The sequence below is a fragment of the Pistacia vera genome, unplaced genomic scaffold (assembly GCF_008641045.1).
Source record: "Pistacia vera cultivar Batoury unplaced genomic scaffold, PisVer_v2 Contig566, whole genome shotgun sequence".
Classification (NCBI taxonomy): Eukaryota; Viridiplantae; Streptophyta; class Magnoliopsida; order Sapindales; family Anacardiaceae; genus Pistacia; species Pistacia vera.
The window spans coordinates 584,261-610,814 of record NW_022196408.1 but is presented as its reverse complement, the minus strand read 5'-3'; the positions used below and the strand labels follow the sequence as shown (position 1 = coordinate 610,814).

At 33.0% G+C, this 26,554-nt stretch overlaps 3 protein-coding genes across 5 annotated transcripts; all 3 read left to right on the top strand.

Annotated features, from left to right (window-relative positions):
• Positions 1-3,309: 3,309 nt before the first annotated feature.
• LOC116108570 (phosphoglucan phosphatase DSP4, amyloplastic) lies at positions 3,310-9,836 on the top strand. Its single transcript, XM_031394810.1, has 14 exons — positions 3,310-3,484; positions 3,571-3,649; positions 3,737-3,781; positions 4,465-4,567; positions 4,958-5,034; positions 5,126-5,202; positions 5,371-5,451; positions 6,097-6,229; positions 7,335-7,394; positions 8,499-8,555; positions 8,665-8,760; positions 9,010-9,066; positions 9,227-9,334; positions 9,563-9,836. The coding sequence occupies exons 1-14, from the start codon at positions 3,459-3,461 to the stop codon at positions 9,692-9,694; spliced, it is 1,131 nt and encodes a 376-aa protein (XP_031250670.1). The 5' UTR covers positions 3,310-3,458; the 3' UTR covers positions 9,695-9,836.
• A 1,831-nt stretch (positions 9,837-11,667) lies between these two features.
• Positions 11,668-20,386, top strand: LOC116108476. The gene is made up of 14 exons (XM_031394725.1): positions 11,668-12,297; positions 14,003-14,089; positions 14,374-14,477; positions 14,649-14,699; positions 15,279-15,450; positions 15,539-15,859; positions 16,590-16,793; positions 16,887-17,399; positions 17,532-17,741; positions 18,195-18,383; positions 18,692-18,861; positions 19,096-19,248; positions 19,384-19,465; positions 19,552-20,386. The coding sequence occupies exons 1-14, from the start codon at positions 11,836-11,838 to the stop codon at positions 19,951-19,953; spliced, it is 3,120 nt and encodes a 1,039-aa protein (XP_031250585.1). The 5' UTR covers positions 11,668-11,835; the 3' UTR covers positions 19,954-20,386.
• LOC116108475 lies at positions 19,970-24,933 on the top strand. 3 transcript variants are annotated; one of them, XM_031394724.1, is made up of 6 exons: positions 19,970-20,277; positions 20,399-20,997; positions 21,451-21,628; positions 22,308-23,370; positions 24,215-24,375; positions 24,482-24,933. In XM_031394724.1, the coding sequence occupies exons 3-6, from the start codon at positions 21,495-21,497 to the stop codon at positions 24,588-24,590; spliced, it is 1,467 nt and encodes a 488-aa protein (XP_031250584.1). In that variant the 5' UTR covers positions 19,970-20,277; positions 20,399-20,997; positions 21,451-21,494; the 3' UTR covers positions 24,591-24,933. The 3 variants fall into 3 exon arrangements, with proteins under 3 accessions (XP_031250584.1, XP_031250583.1, XP_031250582.1); XM_031394723.1 differs by having other exon boundaries at positions 19,970-20,285; XM_031394722.1 differs by lacking the exon at positions 19,970-20,277 and having other exon boundaries at positions 20,511-20,997; positions 21,467-21,628.
• The last annotated feature ends 1,621 nt before the right edge of the window (positions 24,934-26,554 follow it).

The window sequence follows — 26,554 nt, the reverse complement described above, 5'->3', positions numbered from 1 at the left end:
AGGGTTTATTTGATAAAAAATCTCCTTTACATTTTCTAACGTTTAGGGGTGTTTTGACATATTTATTTTGAATGATACTACACTTACAATATTTTTAAATAAATTTTCTTTTACAAACTTATGTAACAGAAAATGATAAGGTGAAAGTTTATTTTTAAATTTAAAATCAACTAATTATCCTTTGTCCCATAAATTTATAAGAGAAAGTTTGTATAAAATGCTTGTGGGTGTAGTATTATTAATCTATTTTTAGTATTTGTATGCAATTAGAGCTTTGTTAGATTAGATAATTGTTTAAATGTAAAATTACTTTGATGTGTTTTAACTGGATTCACACCAACTTTTTAATTGTCAATTACCAACAAAAAAGAGGTTTAATATTGATAAATTGTCAGGTGAAATTTTTAAAACACATTTAAAATTTTATTTTTTTAAATCATGAAAAACAGCTTACCAATTTTTTGATAAATGATAATTTTATAAAGAATAATAAATAACACCTAAACAAGAAGAAGATCCCTAGCACTCCGGCTCGCGCACAAAAACACAGAGAGGAAGAAGCACAAAATAAACAAAAAGGCTAAGATGTACATTACCCACAGCAAAACCAAGAGGCAAGCGGCGCCTAAACAAAACAAAACTAGAAGGAACATGACTCACGAGACCAGCAAGTGCAACGAAACAAGAGCAGGAACCAACAGCAGCAGCCAGCTACAAATCACAGCCGAGCAGTAGCAAAAAAACCCAGCAGCACCAGCCAGCAGAAAAAACCCAACAGACAGCCAGCAAACAGCAGCCAATACATCAAAATAAAAATCCAGCAGCACACTCCACCCACCCCAATCCAACGACCTACCCCAGCCCTCCCAAGAGTAAAAAAAAAAAAAAAAAACACACACACACACACAACCAAAGCACATTACAACAAACAACCAGCACTCCAGCCTTGGAGAATTAGCAAAAACAACAAGATTAGCAATTAAATGAAAAAAGTTTTCAACAAGATTAGCAGGGGTTTGTGATAAACCGGTGTTTTAATGTTAGATTAATACTAAAAATGATGAATAAACACAAAGAACAGAGAAATAAGTGATTTGGATGCAAGTGTAAATTTTATGTTTGCTGTTATTTTATTGTTTACTTGTGCATTTTATAAGTACAAATGAGCTCAATTTTAAATACAAATGAGGTGGTTTTTGCAATAGAAAAATAGTGTTCTAAAGATCCTAAAATTTAAGTAACTCTCTCATAAGATGATACATGACCTCATTAACAATTCAATATTGAGACTTATCAATGAGACAATATTTGAGAGTCTTACAAGTAAAGTAACTTTCTCACCAAACAACATGCCCCTTCGGAAGAATGCATCCTTGGGACACGTGGCATAAATCCATATAAGATAAATTTACCACACAACAATTTATTATAACCACCAATTTGTTCAATTTATTTTGAGTAATGCTATATGCACTAATCAATGTGTATTAATCTAAGTACTAACATTAGAAATTTAAAAATTTTTTTTTGGAGGAAATTTCAAATTTTCAATGTTAGTACTTGGATGAGTACTCATTGGTGAATGCACATAGTTTTATTCATTTATTATACCATTGGATGAAATTGATCTCTTTTAGGAAAAGACTTTAATAAATTTGTCTTGGCTCCATACTACTGTACCAAAAATTAATAATAATGGAAATAGCAATAATAAATAATTATAATGATTTTAAAACATTTAAATTTTTTATATGAGAGTGAAACCTAAAAATAAAGCTAAAAAATAAAATGAATAAGATGAATTTATCGTATAATTACCACAATTTTAATATAAAAAAAAACAATGTAATTATAATGTATAATATCAATCCTCTAAATTTATTTAGAGGAATACTATCCTTACAAAGACTTATCCAAAGAAGGCTACAAAGTGAAGGAAAAAATAAAGAAAAAACGGAAAAAGAGAAAGAGAGAGAGAGAAATCATGAAGATCAAGGGTAGGGGTTGTCTTTATATGCCCCCTTTGTATTTGTCTTTGTAAGATTATCACTTCTCATTTATTTATTCCTAGTTGATGAAGATTTGCATAGTACTTGTGCATCCAACTTTCCATGATTTGGATCAAGAAAGTATAACCTGAGTAGTAAAAATGTAAAAATAAGAGTTATAGTATAACCTCTCTATAGTCATAATGTTGAGATCAATTAAATTTATTATTATGAAAATGTTATAATTTAATGAAAGTGTAGTTATAAGAATTATTGTTTTAATTTTTAATTTTATAATTCATATTTTAGTAATAATGAGATTTCAATTCATTGTTTTAGTAGCATTAAGATAATACGGAAATTGATATAAAAAAGTCACTATAAATTTGTGTGATCAAATTCGACAACTTCACTACACTCATCAAATAGACATTAATATTTTTCACAATTATCCAAGTGAGAAACAAGTCATGTATGCTTTAATTGAAAAAGAAATCATTATTAAAATTAGACAAAAAAAAATGAAAGAGATAATCCCGAGGATGATAGTACATAAATACCAACAGTTTTGTGTTAAGAAACTCTAAACTTGTTTGAGAAGCTATAAATATTTTGGCTTCAATAAGAAGGTGTTCATACTGACGGCTTATTATGTATCTATAAGATAAAAGATGTAGTAATAATTTTAAAGCACAAATTATGGTCCCAAACAACTTTAGATAAATATTTATTTTATCTTAAACATTTAATGTAACATAGTATATATTTTTTACAATATACATATAATTATTACTATGTAGAGGTAATTTTTTTAAGACGGGACCTAAAAAATTATAATTTATTACAATGTAAAATTTATTTTTATTTATAATTGGTCCAAATTAGGACTAAAATTTTTTATAACTATGTAGAAATTATTCATATATAAAATATCTCTATAGAGAAGTTATACTATATTTTATAAACCTACAAGTTATACTGTATTTTATAAACCTACCAAGTTTATTTAATCATTATCTAAATGTTTAAAATTTTTAATGGGATAACTTTTAAAGTGGGGTTTATTAAGATAAATTAGAGGGGCGAATAAATCAGGAAGAAAAAATTATATTTATTTTATGAAAAAACTTTACACCTATATTAAAGTTTAAGTAATTAAGATACAGATTAAAAATATATTTTTCAGATGTATAGATTACGAAATAATTGTTTATTAGAGCTGAAAAATCGCATCCACGAATCAAATTAGCATCCAAAAATATCTTCAGTCACGTGACAAAATTATAACATTAAATAAAATAAAAATTAAAAAAATGGCATTTTGGAGAATCTCTCAAAAGCCGATCCTCTTTGCCGGTTGGTTCCAACGCTGATAAAAGGCCACCAAAAATATCAGTTCAAAAAGTGCACAGTTACAGACACTTGCCTTTACGAGATTTACTCATTCTCTCTGATATTTCAATCAATCAAATGAACTGTCTACAGAATCTTCCAAGGTTTTTTATTTAATTTCATGAACGATGCTTCAATTTCTGTACTTCATTTCTTCATTTTCGTTAATTAATTTTTAATTAAATTTTAGATCCTCAGCTTTGCCTCTGCAAAGCTTCAAATTCAATCAACGGAAGGCTCCTCTTTCTTCCTGCTCTTTCAATTCACTGGTACACACTTTTTGCTTCAATCCGGTTTTACTTTTACTGTTTCGTGTTCATGTGTTTGTGTTTTATGGAGTCTCTGATTTGTTGCAGGGAATGATGAATTCTGTTGATCTGTATCCAAATATAGCCGTCAAGGTAACTTGCAGAAATTATAAATTTTCAGTTTTTTGTTAGGAAAAGTATTATTAGCTTTGAATCGCTATTATAGTTCATTTTTTAGGTTGTTTCGTAACTAAGACTGCTCCCTGTAGCAGCAGGTCTTAGGGGAAATGAATAGATCTCTTTTGACGATTTCAATTTGTCTATATCATCCAATCGTAATGGAGTTTGTGTGGAATATCCATTTTTTTTGTTTGTTCTGTTTTGTTTATTCTGTTAATGTTTTCTTTGTCAAAATGATTATACTTTTTTGGTCTTAATCATTCATTTATGATTATATAATGTCATTGAGAGAGTGGAAATTAGACATTTTCAAGTGAAGAATGGAAAAGCATGTTAAAGGGGAAATTTTGCTCAGTAGTGTTTATTATTTTTTATTAATATATGGTTGACGACAATTATATGACAAAGACCAAAACCGGCAGTGCTGTACAGCTGTTGTTTGCCAATAAAATAAGTCCATTATTGCAGTTTTTAAGTCCTTGTGAAGGTTGGTGAACATTGATTTATACCAGTGCCCTTGAAGAGTAGGCTAGGCAAGGTGGTCAAGTCTGTTGCTTGATTTTTGTTCTGAATTATTAGTTGTGTATGATTTTGTTGACTCTTGATTATGGATGTACAAATTCTTGTAGAAGATTGCTGACAATTTTCATTTACAGGCAATTTCAGGATCTATGTCAAGTAAAGAGATGAATGGCTCTGAAGTGGAGGAGGAAAAATCTGATATCTATAGTAATAACATGACAGAAGCTATGGGTGCGGGTAAGTTTACACATAAGCTTTAACTTTGACATTGAGGAAGTTGTGGAGACTTTAAGATATACAGGACATGTTCCATGTAAATGGCATCCTTGATATTGTGGACTTACGACATATTTAGGCCAAAAATAAATAAAAAATTTTGAAGTATAAGTTTGCGCTAATTGAAGAAATTTTTTTGCATCTGATTCTTTGGATCATTATTTTATATGCTGTTCTGGCAGCCTATTTAATATGGTGATCTATGGACATATGTAAAAGATTGATTTTACATGTGGATTGTTTATTACAATGGACATATTCCTCTAAATCCTTATCTCTTACACATCTAGATTTCTTTTGTTAGCGACTCTGCGTGTTGCTGATCATCTTCTTTGATGTATTTTGATACAGTTTTGACCTATAGGCATGAACTAGGAATGACTTACAACTTCATTCGACCAGATTTGATTGTAGGATCTTGCCTACAGGTAATTGTTGTTTTTAATTTCTATGTAGGAATTAATTATATTCTCTTGAGGATGATCATCTGATATTTACTTTTCTTTATCATAATTGTAGACTCCTGAAGATGTTGACAAGCTTCGTCAAATTGGAGTTAAAACCATATTTTGCTTGCAACAAAATCCAGATTTGGAGTATCCTTAAATTTGTTTTAGAAGTTATATCTCAATGTATGTTAACAAAAAATTAATCCTTATTTTATGGACCTTCATTTGTTAACATGAATTTTTTAGCATTTAATGCAATCTATTGAAATGATTACATGACCAAACAAATTGCTATAATTCCTTCACCAGTTCCAGATATTTTGGAGTTGACATTAGTGCTATTCAGGAGTATGCCAAGACATATGATGACATTCAACACTTGCGTGCTGAAATAAGGTTAGTCATTGGAGAGTGGTTGCTTTATCATTATGACTCTGTACTCCAGCAGTGTGGTTTTTTATGTCATGACTGAAAGAAGTATAAGATTGGATAAGGATGGGATTCAAATGTTTTTCATAGCATGTGGCTGCTTAGCTGTATGGTAGAATAGTGCCAATCTCAGATTTAAGCTTTTCTCATATTGGAGTTTGTTATTGTACAATGTAAACAAATATTTTGAGGAAAAAAGTCATTGTGTGTCGACCCCTAGTTTCCCTATATTTTTCTTCCAAATGTTTTTCAATTAGAATTTTAACAGAAAAAACTAATATATTAGTTATTAAACATAATTGATCAACTGATTACTCATTTGCCTGAAAATGTTTTACTTATCTATTTTATAAGTAGCAACTTCCTCATGGTTGGTGAGGAATGAAGTGCTCCCATAGTGTGAATTGCATTATGCAGTTTCTAGTTCGTTCTGAAATCAATTCATTGCAATTATTATATGGAATAGTAGATCATTATAAAAGTTCATAAATACTTGTATATAGATATGTACAAACATATATATAGTTTTATGCACATGCACACACAGACATGTGGCTACTCGTGCATAGTGCACTGTTTACTTGTTCTATATCCTAATCTTTAGCATTCCAGGGACTTTGACTCATTTGATTTGAGGATGCAGCTTCCAGCTGTGGTTGGTAAATTATACAAAGCCATTAAGAGAAATGGAGGTGTTACATATGTGCATTGTACTGCTGGACTAGGAAGAGCTCCTGCTGTCACGGTATGCACAAGCTAAGACCTTAAAAATCATTACCACGCTTCAGATTCATCTGTAACTATAATCGCCATTCCTCAATCATAATTTCATCCACGACTCAGAAAAAAAAATTCATTTAGAAGAGTCTTGTTGTTGGTGAACCGAAATTTTTTTATTATACGAGGGAAAAAAGTTTTGTGCTTACAAGTAATATTCCTATGGGTTGTGAAAAAGTGTATACCTGCCCTTGATCTTATTTTTGGTAGTATTCTATGAATTAATGTTAGTTTTCACAGTTCAAATGTCTAGTTTCATAGATCTTTGCAAGAAATCAAAATATTGAATCATGTAGGAAATGCAAACTACTCAAAATATTTGCCTTTGTTCTTCGACTTTTTTTTTATCATTGCAACAATGAAATTCTGTCCAAAGGTGCTTCACTGATGATATGAAAGATATTGCATTATTTTCTCTGTCAAAGTTAGGGGCTTGCACCCAATGTGACTATTGTTTAAAACCTTCTAGCAGATTTTTTGCTTTTATTCTCCGTCCTTACTTCGCATGTCTATTAAGTGATTTGGTTTTTTTAATATGTTTGGTCGTATATCACTTGATGGGTGAGTTCAGCACTTCTGAGAAATTGTTTGCAATGAGATGGACTAAATACAATGTTGAAGGCCTTTGCTCCTACTAATGTCATTGGCAGGGGATGAAGAAAGTACATTATCAATTTTTGCTTCATATCAAAATACCTGGTTATTAGTCCTAAGTAGGGATGCAGTACGCTCATCAATTTTTCATGCTTATACACAATTGAGTTGTCTATGCATGGTTAATTATCCTTTGAGCTCTTGAAAGAGCATATAGAATTAGGATGTAGAAGAAATTTTAGAAGGGTAAAGAGGAATCTGACTATTAGTGCTTCCTAATCATATTTATTTTGCTCATAAGATGTACTGGAAACTTATTAGAGACTTTCTTACATTGAAGTTTGGATACTCAGGGGCTTTGCTATCTTTATTTATTTATGATGATAAGATTTTATGATTTAGCTCTCACTCATATGTATGCAAATCTGTTAATTTAATTCCTATTAATAGTGAGAAGCTTTGTTGGTTGTAAACTACAGCTGGCATACATGTTCTGGGTTCAAGGCTATAAACTGAGTGAAGCTCACAGACTTCTGCTGGTAACTCTACATTACTGTTTCAATATTATCATAGAATTTGGTGTGTACTCATAACTATCCTGTTTTTTTAAGATAAACGTGGAGTTTTAAGTACTTACAAGTGGTTTCTGAAACTCTGACAAGTAGCCTGTATATTGGGTTTCACAATTAGATTCTAATATTTTGAGATGATGTAAATTAGGATAAAAAACCTTTTATACTAGTTGATGTATGATACGAAAGAGAAAAGGAGACAGATTAAGAGAGAAAAAGGAGAGAAAAGTAAGTAGAAATTAGAAGAAGTTAGAGGGAAGGGTAGAAAAGAAACAAAGAGGGGACAGACATGATCAGGACTAAGGTTTCTGGAACTCTCAACATAAATCATGAACTTTTTCTAGATTTACATAAACTTCGTAGCCAAGTTATAAAATGCGAAACTAAAAATACTAGGATAAAAGTAATCTACTCCTAATGGTAAAAGATCCTGAACCAACAGAAATAAGTGATATCCCAAGTTTCCTTTTAAAAGATAATTAATCCTTAAAAATAGATAAAAATTCAAATAAGCATGATCACCATCATTATACCTTTCTATTTAAGTTAACGATATTGAAGTATCCATTATTTCTTATCCAGTATGTTACCAATCTGCATTTGCAAGATTTGGATAAATGGTTAAAATAATCTCACAATTATTAATACCTTGCTTATTCATTTACTTTTGTCCCCTTTTCTGTACAATCCTATTATCACAATGACCAAAAAGTCAACTTGTTGATTCTACATTGTTTTTTTGATCTATAAACTGATTTATTATTGATGAATGCTCACTACATAATACTTATGTAGACAGGATACTTATCATTTCATGGAAACCAATTACTTGCGTATTTCCTTACTGAGAATAATTGGGCATAATTTATTTTTAGAATATGATGTAAATTTTGATGTTAACATCACATCAGTAATCATTTTTACAAATTACATATCTTTTGTTGTTGGAGATGAATGTGAAAAAAAAAAAAAAAAAAAAGAAAAAAAAAAGAAAGAACCTAAAGTTCTGTTTTTATAACCACAGGATCTTCTTGCCATCCCTAAAGTAGTTTGGTTTTTTTTCTCTTGCAGAGCAAGCGTTCATGCTTCCCAAAACTGGATGCTATAAAATATGCAACTGCTGATATTGTGAGTCAGATTTAGTTTTTAATGTCACAATAGTCAATAGATGCTCAAGAGGCATTGAACTGTACAGAATTTTTTTTTCATCTAATCTACATTATCTTTTTGTTAAAAGCTTACAGGATTCAGAAAGAAGCCTGTCACTTTTTCATGGAAAAATAAAAATTGCACTTCTGTGGAAATATCTGGACTGGATATAGGATGGGGCCAGGTATTGATTTTCTATCTATTATCATCTTCTTGAATAAGAGAATCATTTTGGATGCTTTAGGTGAGGAAAAATATGAAGAGTGACACTAGGTTGTGGAAGAATGCATTTTTTAATTGAAATCTTGACTTCTACACAGAACAAGAAGCGAGATAAATTGTTAAGAGAAGCATTCATTATGTAAGATCATATATGGTGTTATGACCCTTGTCTATTATGACAAATTCATTTTATTTTGTAACTCTTCTTCAGAGAATGCCTCTAACAAATGAAAAACAAGGTCTTTGGATTATGGAGAAGGAACTTCCAGTAAGTGTATCTCCCTTTTTTTCAATTATACATTTGGTGGAAACAAGTCGAAAGATCGAATATGTACTCTATATATGCCAGTCATTTCTATTTCTCAAGATCTTTCTGCTCTTGATATAGACCATGGCAATGCTTTGACTAATAACTCTTGGTTTAACAGGAAGGACACTACGAGTACAAGTATATTGTTGATGGTGAGTGGTTATGCAACAAAGATGAGCAAAGTACCTATCCCAACAAAGACGGCCATGTCAACAACTATGTTGATGTAAGTTTCCTCTATCTAGCTCTAGTGACCAGCGGACAAATCATAATAGTTATTAATACTTAGACTATAACATAGGATTTGGTGAAATGCACCAAAAAATGTGGATTCCTAATTACTGTGGAAAAGAGTAGCACTACTGGATACAATTCTATAATCGATAATTTAGAATAGCTTTGGTTACCGGTAATGATTGACAGTTTTTTGACATTCTTTATATACTGTACACAGATTATTGATGATGATGCAACAAGTATCAGTTCAGCCCTGCGGAAGAGGTTGAGTGATAACGATTTTGATCTCACAGAGGATGAACGGCTTAAAGTAAGGCAATTTCTTGAATCTCGTCCTGATGATGAATGAAATTACAAAAGCAATCCAAGTTTTATGTTCTTGTAAAGTTATAAACGAAAAAGTCTGTTCCCAATAAAAGCATGTATTATATCATCACGAAATTGATGTAGTAGTTAAATAAATATCAATAAAACTACATTATAGGTTCCTTCCATCATAGACATGGAACTCATATATGCACAAAATTCCGTACATTCTAATTGAATGAAATTTTTGTTGAAAGGTTACGACTCTGTCCACGAGACTTGATAGAAGATTCGCTATTGAAGGAAGTTGATTTCTGTAACTATGTTAAGCAATGACAAAAACCAATTTGCTTTAACATGGTTAATTGAAAGGATTACAGTGAACTTTTTGGACAAAAGGGTCACATTTTTGAATTAGAGATTTAGAGTGGTCCAACTCCAACAGAGATAAAACAGACCAAGAATAATTGGACCAAAAATGGACTATAAGAGAAACATGGTACTATGGTTGGCGGGTAGGGACATGGGAGATAGCGGAATTTGAATGTTTGGCAAATGGGCCCAGAAGGTCCAAATCAACGCAATTCTCATTTCTTAAATCACATGAGAGTTGCGATTTTGTCATAATGCCCTACCACTCACATGCTAATCCATGTGCTCCCACACCCACAAGATCATACTCTTAAGTAACTGTTTTTAAATTAAATTAAAATTATTTATGCTTTTTTTTTATTCATAACACACACTATCTTGTCCCTCTACCAATATAATACTAATTAAACATATTTTTTTAAATTGATGTGAAAGGGATTATTCCTTAAACTCTGGTCCACTATAAATAAATAAATTTGCGAGGAGATAATTTTTCCTAGTCCTCGTTTCAATAATTTGGCAAAATTGGTATCTTGATGTTTGTTAAATTTATTATGACAGAGGATCGTGAGATTGAATTGAATGTCTCCATGGTTAATTGAACTTGAATTATGATCCATGTGCATCCATTAACAAGGGCTTCGGTTTTTTATATTTTAATAAATATGATTTGGCTACATGTTATGTGGTCAATATAATTCAATCTAATTCTAATCTATTTAACTTAGATGGTTAACATAAAATATAATTCTCTGTAAATGAGGCCTAAAACAGTTGATAATCTATTTTCTATTTGTGTAAATCTGTTTATTTATTAGATATTAGGAATACATTTCTTCCGACTTAAAAAGAGAAAGAAAAAGAAAATATTAGTTATTTTATTTTTAAAACTCGGGACTTACTACAGCTATAAAACCGGAATTAATGGGAACTAGATTATATGTTTTTAGAGATTAATGTTAAATTTAATTATGTAATAATTTCTGCTATCAAAATTCGTATAAATACAGTTTACCCTGTAATTTACACATTATAGTATGAAATTGAATGTGCAATGATGTTTTGCAGTTGAAAATGATCAAAAGTTGATGTTAATTGTTGTATTATAATGATAGTTGACAAGTCTACATCTCAAGATTTGTAAACAATTAAATTCTCATTCCAATACAACACCACTTTTTCTAGTGTAGGAGTATATATAATATTATATATATTTTATAAGAATTATACTTTTATTCTCTGTATAATCTCATAATTTTTATTATAAAATCAATGAATTAAACTTAAATATTGATAACGGTACAAATCCCCTCACTGTTTGTATTGTTTCTTAAAATTGCGAACCAATAATTTAATTTTGCTCTGGAGTTGATATTCTCTCTTTCAAGTGACCTAAGATTTTCAATGAATCATTTTCAATAAAGTTGTTCATACTTTACGTGCTTAATGCCCTAAAACGCGTAATTGATTTATGTTTAACTATTAATATAATAAATAAAAGTAAATGTAAATTACAGAAAAGTCCTCCCAACCCAAATTGGCGCCGGCACAGCTCACCAACTTCCTCTCGGTAAACAGATATATATATATATAAGATGTCACTTGCACTACGAAAAAACACTTGTCCAACACTACTAACTAACCAAACAAAGTTACAAAAACAAACAAACAAACGCAATCTCCTTTTTGTTTAATTAACCAAACAAATTTCCAATCAATCTTTTTTTTTCTTTCTTTTGCTAATTTTCCTTTGCTTTTTCCCGAGAAAATTTCTATTCTTAATCCAATTATTTTCATTTCGCTCCGATCGCCATGGGCCGAACCCCCAGACATCCCGATTCCGCCAACGAATGTGCTTCAACTAGCAACACCACTACAAGCCTCTGCAAGCGAAACCCTAACCAATGCCAGGCTAAGAGCCAGATCAAGCCTGCTCTCCACCGTTACTTGCACCGCAATCGGCACACTAACGGAACCTCCGCTGTTAGTAACCGTTCAAATCACAAGGGTTTGTTCTCGTTATTTCCGCTTAGAGGTACGTACTTGCTGTATTTCATGGCATTTCTTGCTGTTTTCGGGTTCGCGATGGCGTCTATGGTTCTTCAAAGCTCGATCGCGTCTGTGTTCGGGAGTGAGACCGGACTGCCGGTCAGAGAAGCGATGAAGTTGGGGACTCGTTTGAGATTCGCGCCGCGTCGTGTCGTACTTGGTGATGGGCTTGATAGGTTGCGTTCCCAGCCGAGAATTGGAGTCCGGCCGCCGCGAATTGGTCTTGTGAGTGTGCTTTGAGATTTTCGTTTTTGTCGTTCGTGTTTTATACCCTTTTTACGGAACGGTGCCGTGTGATGTGGTTGCTGGAAAGTGGATATTAGTAGCAATTAATGATTTAAGATTTGTTAATGAGATGACGTGTAAGTTAGAACTTTAGGTTTTATGATATAAATTAACAAAGTATAGAGTTGCAACATTTGATCATGTTAGTAATTAGTAAAGTTGATCGGTAATTTATTAATTATGGATTGCTAATTGCTCCTCTGATGTTTCTGGGCTATCATCATTGTTGTAGAATTATTAATCCTGTGGTAAATGGTAGCGGAAAAAATATCATACATTTTAGAAGTCCGTGTGGCAATGTATTTAACGAGGAATAATTTGCATCCTGTTATTTTGGACAAATACTTCTATGCATCATGTTGTAATACAATCTGTCAATTTGAAAGCAAGTGTTGCACTTGTGCTAATGTGTCATTGATTGGTTGTATTACAATAGGATGTACATAATAAGACTTGTTCGCTGTTTCGTGTGTTGAGGGATAGCAGTGATGAGGGGTTTAAGCATTTAAAACCTAAAGAAGAAAGAATGGACGAATATAAAAGTACTGGCCAAATGATGAAAGATTATAAAGAATTGCAGAAAATTCTGGTGATGGGAGGAGAGGGGTTTATACATTAAAGAATTCCTATGGATGATCAGCTCATTTTTCAGTTCTGATATGATTGCTCATTAATGCATCAATTGGTGGTTGTTGTATGTGTAAAAAGAGGCTCATTGTTTGGCTTTATGATGGGATAAGTAGTGTGTCAGGTAAATGCTATTTCAATGTTGCTACTTGCTAGGTGAATTTTTGTTTTTCTCTCACTTTGTTTGAGGGCATGCAGGTTTTCTTACGATGTGTTGAAGGCTTTAATCATAAGAATGTCAGGGAAACTATGACAGCAACTTAAGAAGGCATTATAAACTTGATGCATTAACATAAAAACAATATATATGCAGAAAAAAAATCTACTTATTGGTAAATATTTTTAGACATTGAGATGTATTTTATAAAAAAATTGAGACCTTTACAAAAATAAGGTATTTAAGGAGAGAGCCCAGTTTTGAAAGGGAAAGATGAAGTGTTTGTTTGTTTCATAATTTTCCACTTTAAACTGGATAACATAAATATTAATGAAACCACAAGAAAGAGAAAGAATATGACAATGGATTTTAACTTGTTGTTGCATTGTAAGATAGGTATTTATGAGGCTGGGGCTTTAGGTTTTTGAGAATGGTTACTTTTAGATATGTTTGAATAGTCTTGTTTTGCTTTGTTAATTAAAAAAACTCAAGCTGCTGATTATGAAGAATTTGTGTTTGACTTACTCAATAGCTACATTATGCCAAGATTATGGTATCTAGGTTTCATATGTGCAGTCATTAGTTGAGGACTCTTACTGCAAATTATAGATTTGTCACATTCTCTCCCATGCTAATTAATTAAATAATCATGAAAAAAATTTGAACAAATTGTCCCTTGGTGTTGAGCACATGAACTTCAAATTCCTTTTAGCAGGAATTGTAACTCTTTCTATTTTTAACCTAAGAATTTTGGTCATCTTTTTTCCATCAGTTGTTTGTGCTAAGTGATAAGATTCATAGTTTTGTGCATCCAGTTGTTGAACGGTTTAAATAAATTGTGCCTGCCTTGATGAATGACAGATCCTGGGAAACATGAAAAAAGATCCGCGGTCATTGATGTTGATTACTTTGGTGAAGAATCTACAGAGACTTGGGTATGTGTTTAAGGTAAACTGCTCTTGCATTTATGTGGTTAATTTTTTTACATTTCTCTACAGCATTTATTATCTTTTCGTATTTAGTAACAAATACTGTTATTTCTCATGTATGGATATAGTATATAACCTACAAAACTGGTTGAAAGCTTCAACACAAAAAACTATTCTTCAATTTTTTGTAAAAAATAAGTATCGCAGAGTTCTGGACAGCATGATAGTTTTTTTATGTTATGGGCAGTGTTTTAGACTGCTTAAATCAGATATGCTTATGCATGCTTACTGCATGTATGACAGATCTATGCTGTGGAGAATGGAACATCACACTCAATGTGGGAGCGGATGGGTGGTCAGATTTCTATCTTAGGTCCAGAGCAGTATGGCCATGTTGATTGGTCTATGTATGTTCTTTAAAGTTGTACTGTTTGGTTATTTTTTCCATTTTTGTTTTTTGTTTTTTGTTTTTTCTTTCTATATCGCAAAAGTGATCATATCTTAGTCACAACTTTTTGGTAAATTCCTGTCTTTTTCCTTGATATGGATTATTAATATCCTGTGCATTCTTCAAACAGTTTTGAAGGTATTATTGCTGATTCTCTTGAAGCAAAAGAAGCCATATCCAGGTGGGTGGTATGATGATTCTATATTCAGTTCACTGATTCTTATAATTTTTTTTAAGAGTTTCATATTGCATGGCACTTGGTGGATTTTGTGCATTATGCTTGGGCATGGATCAAATCAGATCCTATCCTCTTAAGAAAGTTTTGATAATTTCTGTTTTTGATCTTCATTTGTATTTACAATGCACATGATGTTAAATTTGGCAGATGACTGGAAATTGTAAACCTTACATGACATTTGTTTTGGGTATTTTTAGGATGAGGATCTGGTATTTTTATTTTTGTTTTTGTTTTTTCCAGTAAATCTTCAAAATTATGTACTGTAAAGAAAATGATAGTTTATTGGAAGATTAGCAATGACAATATATATATTTTTTTCATTTATTTTATTTTAAAGAAGTTTTCATTTATTATATTTTGAAGAGGTGGTTCTGTCATGTTTATTTATGAAACAAAGCTAAAATAATCTGGATTGTAGAGCATGTAGATGTGTTTTCTTAGATTTGCATCTCTTTCCAGCTTTTTTTCACATGTTTGCATTGGTGTGAGATGCTATGATTAGTGAGTTTTATATCTGTGCAGCCTTATGCAGGAGCCCTTTCATTCAATACCACTCATATGGGTAATCCAGGAAGATACACTTGCAAATCGTTTACCAGTGTATGTGGAAAAGGGCTCAAAGAATCTCCTTTCTGATTGGAAAAGTACCTTTAGCAGGGCTAGTGTTGTTGTGTTTCCAGATTTTAGTCTGCCGGTAAATCTACCAATTAATTATGTTACTACTCTATTTCAAGTTAGTATGTTAGACATTCTTATTCTGTTTCTCAACCTTCCCATATCAGATGTTATATAGTGTGCTTGACACTGGAAACTTCTTTGTGATTACTGGATCACCAGTCGACGTGTGGGCTGCAGAGATCTACAGTAAAAATCATGTAAAATATCAATTAAGAAAGGAAAATGGATTTCTTCTAGATGATATTTTAGTTCTAGTCGTCGGAAGTTCGTTCTTCTATGATGAGCTATCGTGGGACTATGCTGTGGCAATGCATGATATAGGACCTCTGCTAATTAAATATGCAAGGAGAAACAATGTGGAGGGGTCATTTAAGTTTGTTTTCTTATGTGGCAATTCCACTGATGGGTATAACAATGCACTACAGGTAGTCAAATTGTTAATTGATGAATTATTGCTTATGTTTTTACCATGTGAATGCCACCTAATAACCTTCTCGCATTTGTCCTATACATAGTTATGAGTATTTCCTATGGTAAACTTAACTAAAATATGCCTGAGCAATCACTTGAATTTGTCTAATTGTCATTTGATGGAGTGTAAACAGAAAAGCGGTATCTCAACTATTGACGGGGGAACAAAGCGGGCATTTTAAATAGTTTACTATTTTTTTCATTAATTATATATGTATTAAAAACTCATGTTTTATCTAGTGGTTCAGATGTTGATTCTTTTAACTAATGCTTCATTGAAAATATTTCCTATTTCATTCATTCCGTAATTGTGCAGCCACATTCATCTGTGGCATACGCTACTTGATGAGAGAATTCATTGACTTGTGAAGCTGGATAAACAAGCTTACTATTTTTGGTTCTATCATATTATTAACAATAGGTTCATATTGTTATGTTCTTTCAAGTTATTCACTACAAGCAATGAAGTGATATTGAAAAAGAGGCATTAGAGGGGAAAATCGATGACGAAGATAAAGTTAAGATATCATAAAAACTATGGACAAGTCTCAAAGAAATGGGAAAATGAACTGAAGCAGTCATTTTGTAAAATGTCTTTGCTTAGTTTCAATTATGTCCACAATGCTGTTTTGAATATATATACTTAATCTTGAAGATTGATGATTTCTTTTATTTCTTGTATAGGAAGTTGCCTCACGGCTAGGACTTTTGCAAGGTTCTATAAGGCATTATGGGCTGAATACTGATGTCAACAGTGTGCTGCTGATGGCTGACATTGTTCTCTATGGTTCTTCTCAAGTTGAACAGGGTTTTCCTTCATTGATTATTCGAGCCATGACTTTTGGAATCCCTATTATTACACCTGACTATCCTATCATTAAAAAACATGTGAGTCCAAATTTTTTCTCATCTTGTCTGCTGATTACTAAAGTTTTGGGGTTCTTTGTTTCTTATATCTGGGAAGTGGTTATGAAATTACAGGTTATTGATGGTGCCAATGTGATATTTTATCAAAAACATAATCCTGGTGATTTGATGAGGGCTTTCTCACTTTTCATATCAAATGGGAAACTTTCTAAATTTGCTAGAACTGTTGCTTTATCTGGAAGACTACTTGCTAAGAATATGCTGGCATCAGATTGCATAACTGGTTATGCACGGCTTCTGGAGAATTTACTCAATTTTCCTTCAGATGCCTTGTTGCCAGGTCCGATCTCACAACTTCAGCAGGTTTCATGGGAATGGAATTTGTTCAGGAAAGAAATGGAGCATGGAATTGGTGACATACCAAACATTGAGCAGGGGGATGCTTCATATAGAAATTCCAGTGTTGTTTATGTCCTTGAGAAAGAATTCACCAATCTTGTTGATTCAATGGACTTCTCGGAAAATGGAAATCAAAGTTGGGCACAAGATTCCTTGACTGAAGGAGATTGGGATGTTTTAAGAGATATAGAAAATTTTGAAGAATATGAGACACTAGAGAGGCAGGAGGTGTGGTGTTTTGCAATTAAATAACCTTCTTGGATCTTCCCATTCCCAACCCCTTGCATTATCTTTTCTTTGTTTTTATGTCATGTTTTGGTTTAAGACATTTGACATGGATATTTATTTCCTAATATGTAGCTTGAAGAAAGAATGGACAGTGACAGTGGTGTGTGGGATGATATATATCGTAAAGCTCGAAAATCCGAAAAGCTTAAGTTTGAAGCTAATGAAAGGGATGAGGGAGAGCTAGAAAGGACAGGGCAGCCAGTATGCATTTATGAAATATACGGTGGTGCTGGGGCCTGGCCATTTTTGCACCACGGTTCCTTGTACCGTGGGTTAAGTCTTGTGAGTTTATTTATCTATATTTTATTTTCTGCTGATGTTTATTTTATTTAATAATTAATATATTGTGCCATTTACTCTGAGATATTACTATTTTATTTCAGCCATATATAATTGTTTGATTTGCTATTAGAGGATTTAAACTTTTTGCATCATTTTTTTATTTGAACTGCTCTACCTGCTATAGATCGGAAAAGAGGAAAATAAAGAAAGAAAATAGAAATGCATGCTCTCTCTCATGTTCTATTTTTTTTGGTATAGTATGTAATTTAGTCCTTTTATATCCTTATTAATGCATTTGATGTGTCTGCTTAAGCATATATGAATCTTTTTATTCCTTCATTAAGGGTATTCCTTCTTTTTTTTCAACTTATACTGATAGGCTCTATCTAAAAATGTTGTCTTTGCAGTGTGATTTTTTTTTTTTTTTCTTAATCATCTATTTTTTTTTGTCAGTCTACAGCAGCTCGAAGGTTAAGATCAGATGATGTGGATGCAGTTGGTCGGCTTCCTCTTTTGAATTTTACTTACTACCGGGACATTCTCTGTGAGATTGGAGGAATGTTTTCTATTGCAAATAGAGTGGATAGTATTCACAAAAGACCTTGGATTGGGTTTCAGTCATGGCGTGCAGCTGGTAGAAAGGTATTTCTAACACAGGTGTCCCTATATTTGCAGTTTTTGATTATTCGATGGAGCTGTATTTATAAACTGTATTTCCATCTTTACTTTTAAGTTTGAGTTCATCCTTCTAGAAACAAAGAAGAAAGAGACGTTTGAAATTTCAGTGATATTCAACTAGAAAAGGAGTACTTTGCATTGGGGAAAAATGGAAAAGCTATTCTACCTTACAATGTTGTAGTTAATGTGGCATTTTCTGCCTGAAGTTCAAAGTTTCCTCATTTAATCATAGTTTGCTACTAATACCGTCCCCTTTCTTCCTAAAAAAATAGGTTTCATTGTCCATAAGAGCTGAAAAAGTTCTGGAAGAAACATTAAAGGAAACTAAAAGTGATGTTATGTATTTTTGGGCACACCTGGACATGGATGGTGGATTTCCAGGAAGTAATAAAGAGCTTACTTTTTGGTCAATATGCGACATCCTAAATGGAGGATACTGCAGGTATAGTAGAAAATATTTGCTGGTAAATGATTATTATGCATACATACTTATGTTGTCAATACTTTTTAATTTAGAAGTCATTGAGCCTACAGGAAAGCTCAAGTGATCTCTAAGGTTTTTTTTTAAAAGAAATTGATTGCTGGCTTTTAGTTATAAACATGAACCCAAAAGTTTCGACCCTTTAATATATATGTGCTTGGAACCTCGATAAATTTTGTTTTTTAATGCATGCAGAGCTGCTTTTGAAGATGCCTTCCGTAAGATGTATGACTTGCCATCACATATAGAAGCTCTTCCTCCCATGCCAGTAGATGGTGGTCTCTGGTCTGCCCTGCATAGCTGGGTTATGCCAACCCCTTCCTTTTTAGAGTTCATGATGTTTTCCAGGTAATTTGCATTATATACCATTTTAATTTTTAACTCATTTTGTTGTTACATTCTTTCCCAGGCTGTCTTATGGAAGGCACCATTGCTTATCATCAATGAAAACATAGCACTAAGATTTTGCTGCTAAAAATGCAGGATGTTTGCCGATTCTCTTGATGCCTTGCATAACAATTCTAGCGAAGCAAATACGTGTTTGTTGAGTTCCTCCAACCTTGAGGTAAAGTTGTGTGGGTTTTATAACATTTGGTTTTGTGGTTCTGATAGGTAAAGATATCTCATTTTACTTCTTTTAACATTCATCAGAAAAAGCACTGTTATTGTCGGGTATTGGAACTTCTTGTTAATGTCTGGGCTTATCACAGCGGACGAAAGATGGTGTACTTAGATCCTCTATCCGGTTCTCTAAAAGAGCAGCATCCTATAGATCAACGCAATGGATTTAGATGGGGAAAATATTTTAATTTTACATTGTTGAAGAGCATGGATGAAGATCTAGCTGAGGCAGCAGATGATGGTGACCATCCGAGGGAGAAGTGGTTGTGGCCATTAACGGGGGAAGTGCATTGGCAAGGGATTTATGAAAGAGAGAGAGAAGAAAGATACAGACTAAAGATGGACAAGAAGAGGAAAACAAAGGAGAAATTATTCGAAAGGTTGAGGCATGGATACAGACAGGCGACACTTGGAAGAAAGAAGTTGATATAATGAGATAAAATCTTCTTATGATGCTTATAGCCTGAAACCTAGTTGTTTAATTCTTTGATCATAATACAGGTACTGAACCAAAATTTATTTTCAACTGGGAAGCAGAAAAGGCTCGTTCAGCTGGAGAAGCTTTCCTTCTAACATCGAGATTCAACAGATTATATACCGTTCTCAGTAAACTAAAATATATATACTCCTAATGACAGCAGGGACGACACAAAAGTTTTGAGGCTTATTATAGAGCTACCAGATTGTTGAGAACTGAGAAGAGCATCAACACAAATTCAGATTCTTTCTCCGCATTCAAGTTCACCCATTTAGCAAGTACAAATGTATTCTTTTACAATTGTATATTCTTTTTGTAATATTAGAGGCAATTTTGATTAGAGCAATTCAACATGGAAAGACCCTTCCTGCTCTGACTTTTTCATTTCGCATTTTCCAGATTCCGACTCCTGCTATATCTGCTTTGTTACTGAAGTTTGATTCCACTTCTATAAATTTTTTTCCCAAATGGTTCAATACTCTACATAGATACATTGATGTGAGCCAATTAATGGAGTGCAAGACAAGAAGGCTGTTCTCTTGCTGGGGAAGTAACAAAATCTATGTACATTAAAGTATTAATAGATGTGAATATATTTTTCTTTCTCGTGCTTATTAGTCTTCTTCTCAAGCACTTGTACTGATAATCTTCTGATTCGATCACAATGGCCTACTCTGGGTTCATTATTAGGTATTTTCAAGTTTAAATCCTTGTATCAAATTCAACTCAACAAAGAGCGATCGTTATATAGAATGGGCAATGTAATCCAGCCCGTCAAGTTTCAACGCAGCATTTTGGGTGAGCCCAATCATATAGTCCATTACCAGTCATCCCTTCCTTGTTAACTTTGTTAGTTTGGTTTGATTATGACCATCAATTCTTAAAAAATTACACTGATCCCGCCCTAAGGTGGACCAATTGAACAAATCTTTACTCCACACTTATTCTTCATAGGGTTTTGAAAAAACACTCCAGCCTTCATTTCTCTCCATGTTCAGGTAACACTATTAACTCTTGATTCTCTTCCATTTTCCCTATACTTCACTCTTATTTTCGTTTCTTCCTCTTATTTTTCCATTTACAATTCAACTTTAAATTATCAACAATATTCATCATCTCTTTGTCATTTTCACTGCCCGTTTCTTTGTGTATTCGTTTCCTTTTGTGGAATTCATTTCTCCAGTAGTATGACTGACTACTACTCATGGAAATGCTTGAGTACTGGGTTGCTGACCCGGTAACGTTACGGGGATTAGTGGACTTTACTGGGATGCAATTCCTTTTTTGTATTATTAAACATGAAATGGATAATTCCGGCTTACTTATTTAGGGAATCATATTGTTTTTCAGATTGTAGTTGTGTTTTGTTGGACCAAGTCTGTACTTTTAATGGATGATTATAATTGCGATTTGTGAATGAGTCTCTAATTTTAACTTTTCTTTTCCATAAGTTTGCATTTGTAACAGGTGGCGGTGAACTTAATTTCTAACGATAATGCATGCTATAAAGGGTGGTTGGGTTGGGCAAACATTTGCCCTAGCTAAGGGCAATGAGTCTGGAGGGAGGAAGTCTCGAGTTCGGCGTTCAAAGGAGGAGAGGAAGACAATGGTTGAATCCTTTATAAAAAAGTAATTTTTATACATTTTCCCTTAATTTTACATATTTTACTATTTTATCACCTATGAAAAGGGTGTCACTGATTGTCCTCTGCCTTCTACTTCTTATTTACCCTGAATAAATTAATTTATTCTTAGTGTGTATCTGTGTCTGTCCCTCAGATTGTGTAACTTTTTTTGCTAGCAACATATACAACTTTTCCCTTTGTGATTGTAGTGTCTAATAGTTGGTAGCATGATGTGATAGGGGTTGTTGATACTTTGAGTTGTAGGCTACTAATTGTATCCTTTGATCTGGAAGAGGGCTTGGAGACCGACTTTAACCATCTTTTGCATGGCGAGTTTTGCATTTGTTTTGTGAAATTAGCATTTAAGTGGATTATTAGGTTCAAACAGTGTGCCTCAAATTGATGTAACTACAAGTTTTGATAGGTATATTGACACAAAAGGACAAGCATTTTTTAGTTTTAAATTATCACCAAATGTGGAGAAATTTCTTTTTTCTGATTGACTTTAGCTCAAACTAATTTATAATTTTCCTATGAATGGATCTATAATTAGGCGATTATTGACATAACTTGTGTATGTTTTCCTAAACTTAAGGGCCACACTTTACTTTCTTGTTGCACATTTACTTTATCAAGTTTCCAGTTTTTTGTTGCCTCATTAGTGGCATATCAATCATTTGCAGGTATCAGAGCTCAAACAATGGGAATTTTCCATCACTGACTCTGACACACAAGGAAGTTGGTGGCTCTTTCTACACAGTACGTGAAATTGTCCGAGAGATAATCCAAGAAAATCGAGTGCTGGGTCCTGCTCAGTTCATACCAGATGAGCTGAGCACAAATCAATTTGATGAACAATATCCATTAGGTTCAATTTCTAAAGAACCTCAAGCTTCTTTGAACATAACATCGAAAGGAAGTCATTTCATACCCAACCATGACCAGGGTACAAGCAAAGAACCAGTTGCAATTTCTGGTGGGCTCTGCAGTGAGCATGAAAAGCAAAAGTTTGAGAATGAGGGAGTCCTCAATAGGGGCCAGGTAGTTATGGAAATTGAAGAATCTGCTAAAAGGATATCTGAAGAATTGCAAACATCAAATGGAAGTCATTTCATACCCAACCATGACCAGGGTGTAAGCAAAGAACCAGTTGCAATTTCTGATGGGCTCTGCAGTGAGCATGAAAAGCAAAGGCTTAACAATGGGAGCCAGGTAGTTATGGAAGTTGAAGAATCTGCTAGAAGGACATATGAAGAGTTGCAAACTAGTAAACCATTAGAAGTAGAGGAAGGAGTTGAAAAATTGGCAGCTGCTAGAGCTACAGTAACTCCCATCTCAGCCGAAGTAGTGGTAGAGACGTTTCCTCTAAGGTCTGTCCCTAAGACTGCTGAAAGCTCCGGTGAAAGATCTGATGTGGAGAATTTAACTGAAACTTTGGAGGAAAATGAAATTGAAAAGTTAGACTTGGATTCCGGCAATGGCAGTGCTCCATTAGATCAAATAAATTCCTCGGAGAGAAAAGGGGAGAGCCCTGCAGGTATAGTTTCAGATAAAAATTCCGATTTGGTGGACAAGGAAATGATAGAAAATTCTGCAGACTCACAAGTGAAAAGCTCAAATTTCTCTACTACAGGAGGCACTGTACCTAATACTCTGGTCGACAAAGAAGTTGAGGTTGAAGTTTCTGATAATGATGTTTTAACATCTGGGATGCATGAAAAAAGCCAACGGATTGATGACACTAAGGTGAGTATCTTAAAAATCATTTGGTTTGTATTTGTGGACAATCAAGTCTGTAAGTGTTAGGATCCCACATCGAAAGGGAAAATGGTGGGCATGTGGGTTATAAAGGCTTGGGCACCCTCCCTTGTTAGGATCCCACATTGAAAGGGAAAATGGTAGGCATGTGGGTTATAAAGGTTTGGGCACCCTCCCTTGGCAAGCCGGTTTTCCAAGGAGAGTTCTACCCAAGCCCAAGAAAGACCCATGGCCCAGCCAAAATTGTTGAGTTATTGGAGTGGGTTCCTATCAGTAAGCTTTGCAGCTCATTTTGTTTGTATACCCTGCTCTTGACATGAATTTGAAAACCTTGGCTGTTAGTTTCATTGTCAATTGAATTTAAATTAAGCGATCAGCTGCATAGGAATATGTTGCTTTGGGGCATGAGAAACCTATAATACTTTTACATGAAATGGTATTCCTTTCCTACACTTGTATATTATTACACGGGTTATCAATGACTAACATTTTTATATTTACTTCTTCCATCTAGGTTCCGTTATTTTTGAATTAGAAAAATAATGAGATGTAACAAGGTTGTTGATACATATTAGTGTTTATTGGGCGTGTCATATTCAATGTGTTAGAGCACAGCTTTTGCTTATCACTGTATCAAATTTTTGGATATCCACCTCTCTGTTAAGTCATTGTCATGGTTCAATACTTAAAGTCATGTATGTCACGTAGACAATAATTAAGGTGTATCTGGTGGTCACCTCAATTAAGACGGATATTTGTTCAAAACGGAATAATGTAGAAGTGTTGTGAGTAGAATTTTGCCGGAAACTATTCCAAATGTGCTTTTTTGCAGGAAATAAATGCTGCAAATGGCAAGATTCCCAGTGGCACTTACAGCAGCAGCAGGGTCGAATCAAGAACCCCGAAAGGAATTGTGTTTGAAAATAAAGCTGATGTTCAATGTAAAGAGAGTTTGGAGAAAGGAAGCAATCCAAAATTAGACAGAATTAGAATGTAAGTTTATCTTAGAACTCCATAAAAACTGGGTTGCAAATCGACTCTAATTCTGTTTTTCTTCATAATTTTTACCCTTTTTTTATTATTAATTTTGGTTTGGCAGTGAATCATGGGATGAAGCATCAAGAAATTCTATTGCAAGAGAAACTAACCCAATTTTGGTTGCTTTCAAATCTTTCATCAATGCCTTCATAAAATTTTGGTCTGAATGAAAATCTTGGATAGGTTGTGTTATTTTGTTACTGAAAATGTTTCTGGGAGTGGATGAATCTTGTAGAACACTTGTTATTTATTTCTTTTCTAGTGTTGAAGAGTGTGGTTAATTACATTTCAATATTTATTTTACAATCTGAAATATGTACCCCATGCTCAGACTTTGCATGAGTTAATTAGTTAGTTTATTCAGTGTTCATAAGGCTTAATAATGGAGATAATCTGAGTTAGTTTTGAGTAAGTTATTCAACTCTAGTGGACACCCTTATTAGTAATTGTGGAGACTCGAACTTGGGAGATATGTCAGATCCTCCTCTTACTCTTTTATCATCAAAAGGGCTCAAATGTTAGATCCTTTTACTTGAAAGACTATGTTTGTTCTTTTATCATCAAGGTGACTCGAACTTAGAAGACTATGTTAGATCTTCTTTTGCTCTTTTCTCATTAGACCATTCAATAGTGGTCCACAAACAAAATTAGATTTCCCACAATTATGTTAATTCTTTTATCAAGCACATTTAATTATAAATTATTGTAATATAAATTTGAGATATAGGTAACTCAATTATGCTTTTAATTACACAAGTAAACCATACTTGTAACATTTTTATACAAATGTTGCATAAATTGATAAACAAAATTATAAATAATAATATTATGAAGAAACATGGATGATCAAGGTTTTTATTATGAATAGTAATGCTAGTCTTATTTGTTCTCTCATTCGTTTCTCTTACTCACTTTTATAAATATAAAGCATAGTAAGGGTACCATAAGTATAGTACGAGTATTATATGTCATTTTAACAAAGGTGAGTAAGAGAAATGAGTAGGGAAAGTCAGTAAGGCTAGCATTTTTCTATTATAAATACTATACCATGATTCAAGATTTTACTGCAACTATAATTTTCAATGCAATAATGTTTAATGCTGAGAGTTGTTGATGGTGTCAACTCTGAAGAAGAAAAACCACTTCCCAATTTAAAACTTAATCGTCCCATCTTCTCCACCCACCTGTTTATTATTGTCAGTTTCCGTAATTTTTCTGGATTCTGCACTCCACTGCTTACAGACCAGGACCCTCCACCATTAATCTCCATGAATAGATTATGCAAATTTCATCCTGGAAACCAAAAATTGAATTGAAAATTTTGTGAAGGAACCTAATTCCAACCCAGATATTAAAGGTTCCGAAATGCTTTAATTTGGTTTTAGGTGATAATAGTTATTGCTTAAGTAATTTCAGTAGGCAAGGTTCAACCATTTATTCTTAAGGTAGATGATTTAATTCCATTTAAGAGCTAACAAACATACAAATTACTCAACTTTTCAAGAACTGCATATTCATCCTTTAAACTTGTAAGAGAGAGTAGGTAATTTTATTTATTAATTTTCAACAACTTTATTATAGTTTTATAATTCCTTTTTTCAGATTTATAATTTATTTGAAAATCACTGCAAATTAAAATTAAACCCTAAAAGGTTAGTTAGATTGTGCCATCAATCCTTTGTCATTCTTTAATTTAATTCCATGAATAATAATTACAAAACTAGAAAGCCTCTATCACTTTTAGTTAAATTAATCATATATAACACCATCAATTTCATTAAAATTCCCAATGTGATGATGTTTTCTTAGAATTCTCAGTTTGATTCATTTCTTAAGAAACAATTATGCTATTTACCATCATTGTATCACATTATTACTTATCACCACATAATTCAACTCTTGCCTACAGTTGATAATTTCACACTTAATTAATTTTTTAATCAACCCACTTTGATATGTATATATATATATATATAATTTTTTTTTTTATGACTCGGAGCATCCAGGTCAGTTTACGCACACATCAATTAATCCTCAGAGACCCTGAAACTACTGACAATGTAAGAGTTCTAATTACTACCCCTATTAGAATCCGAGGAAGAACTCGAATTCAGGACATTTTAAGTAATACACC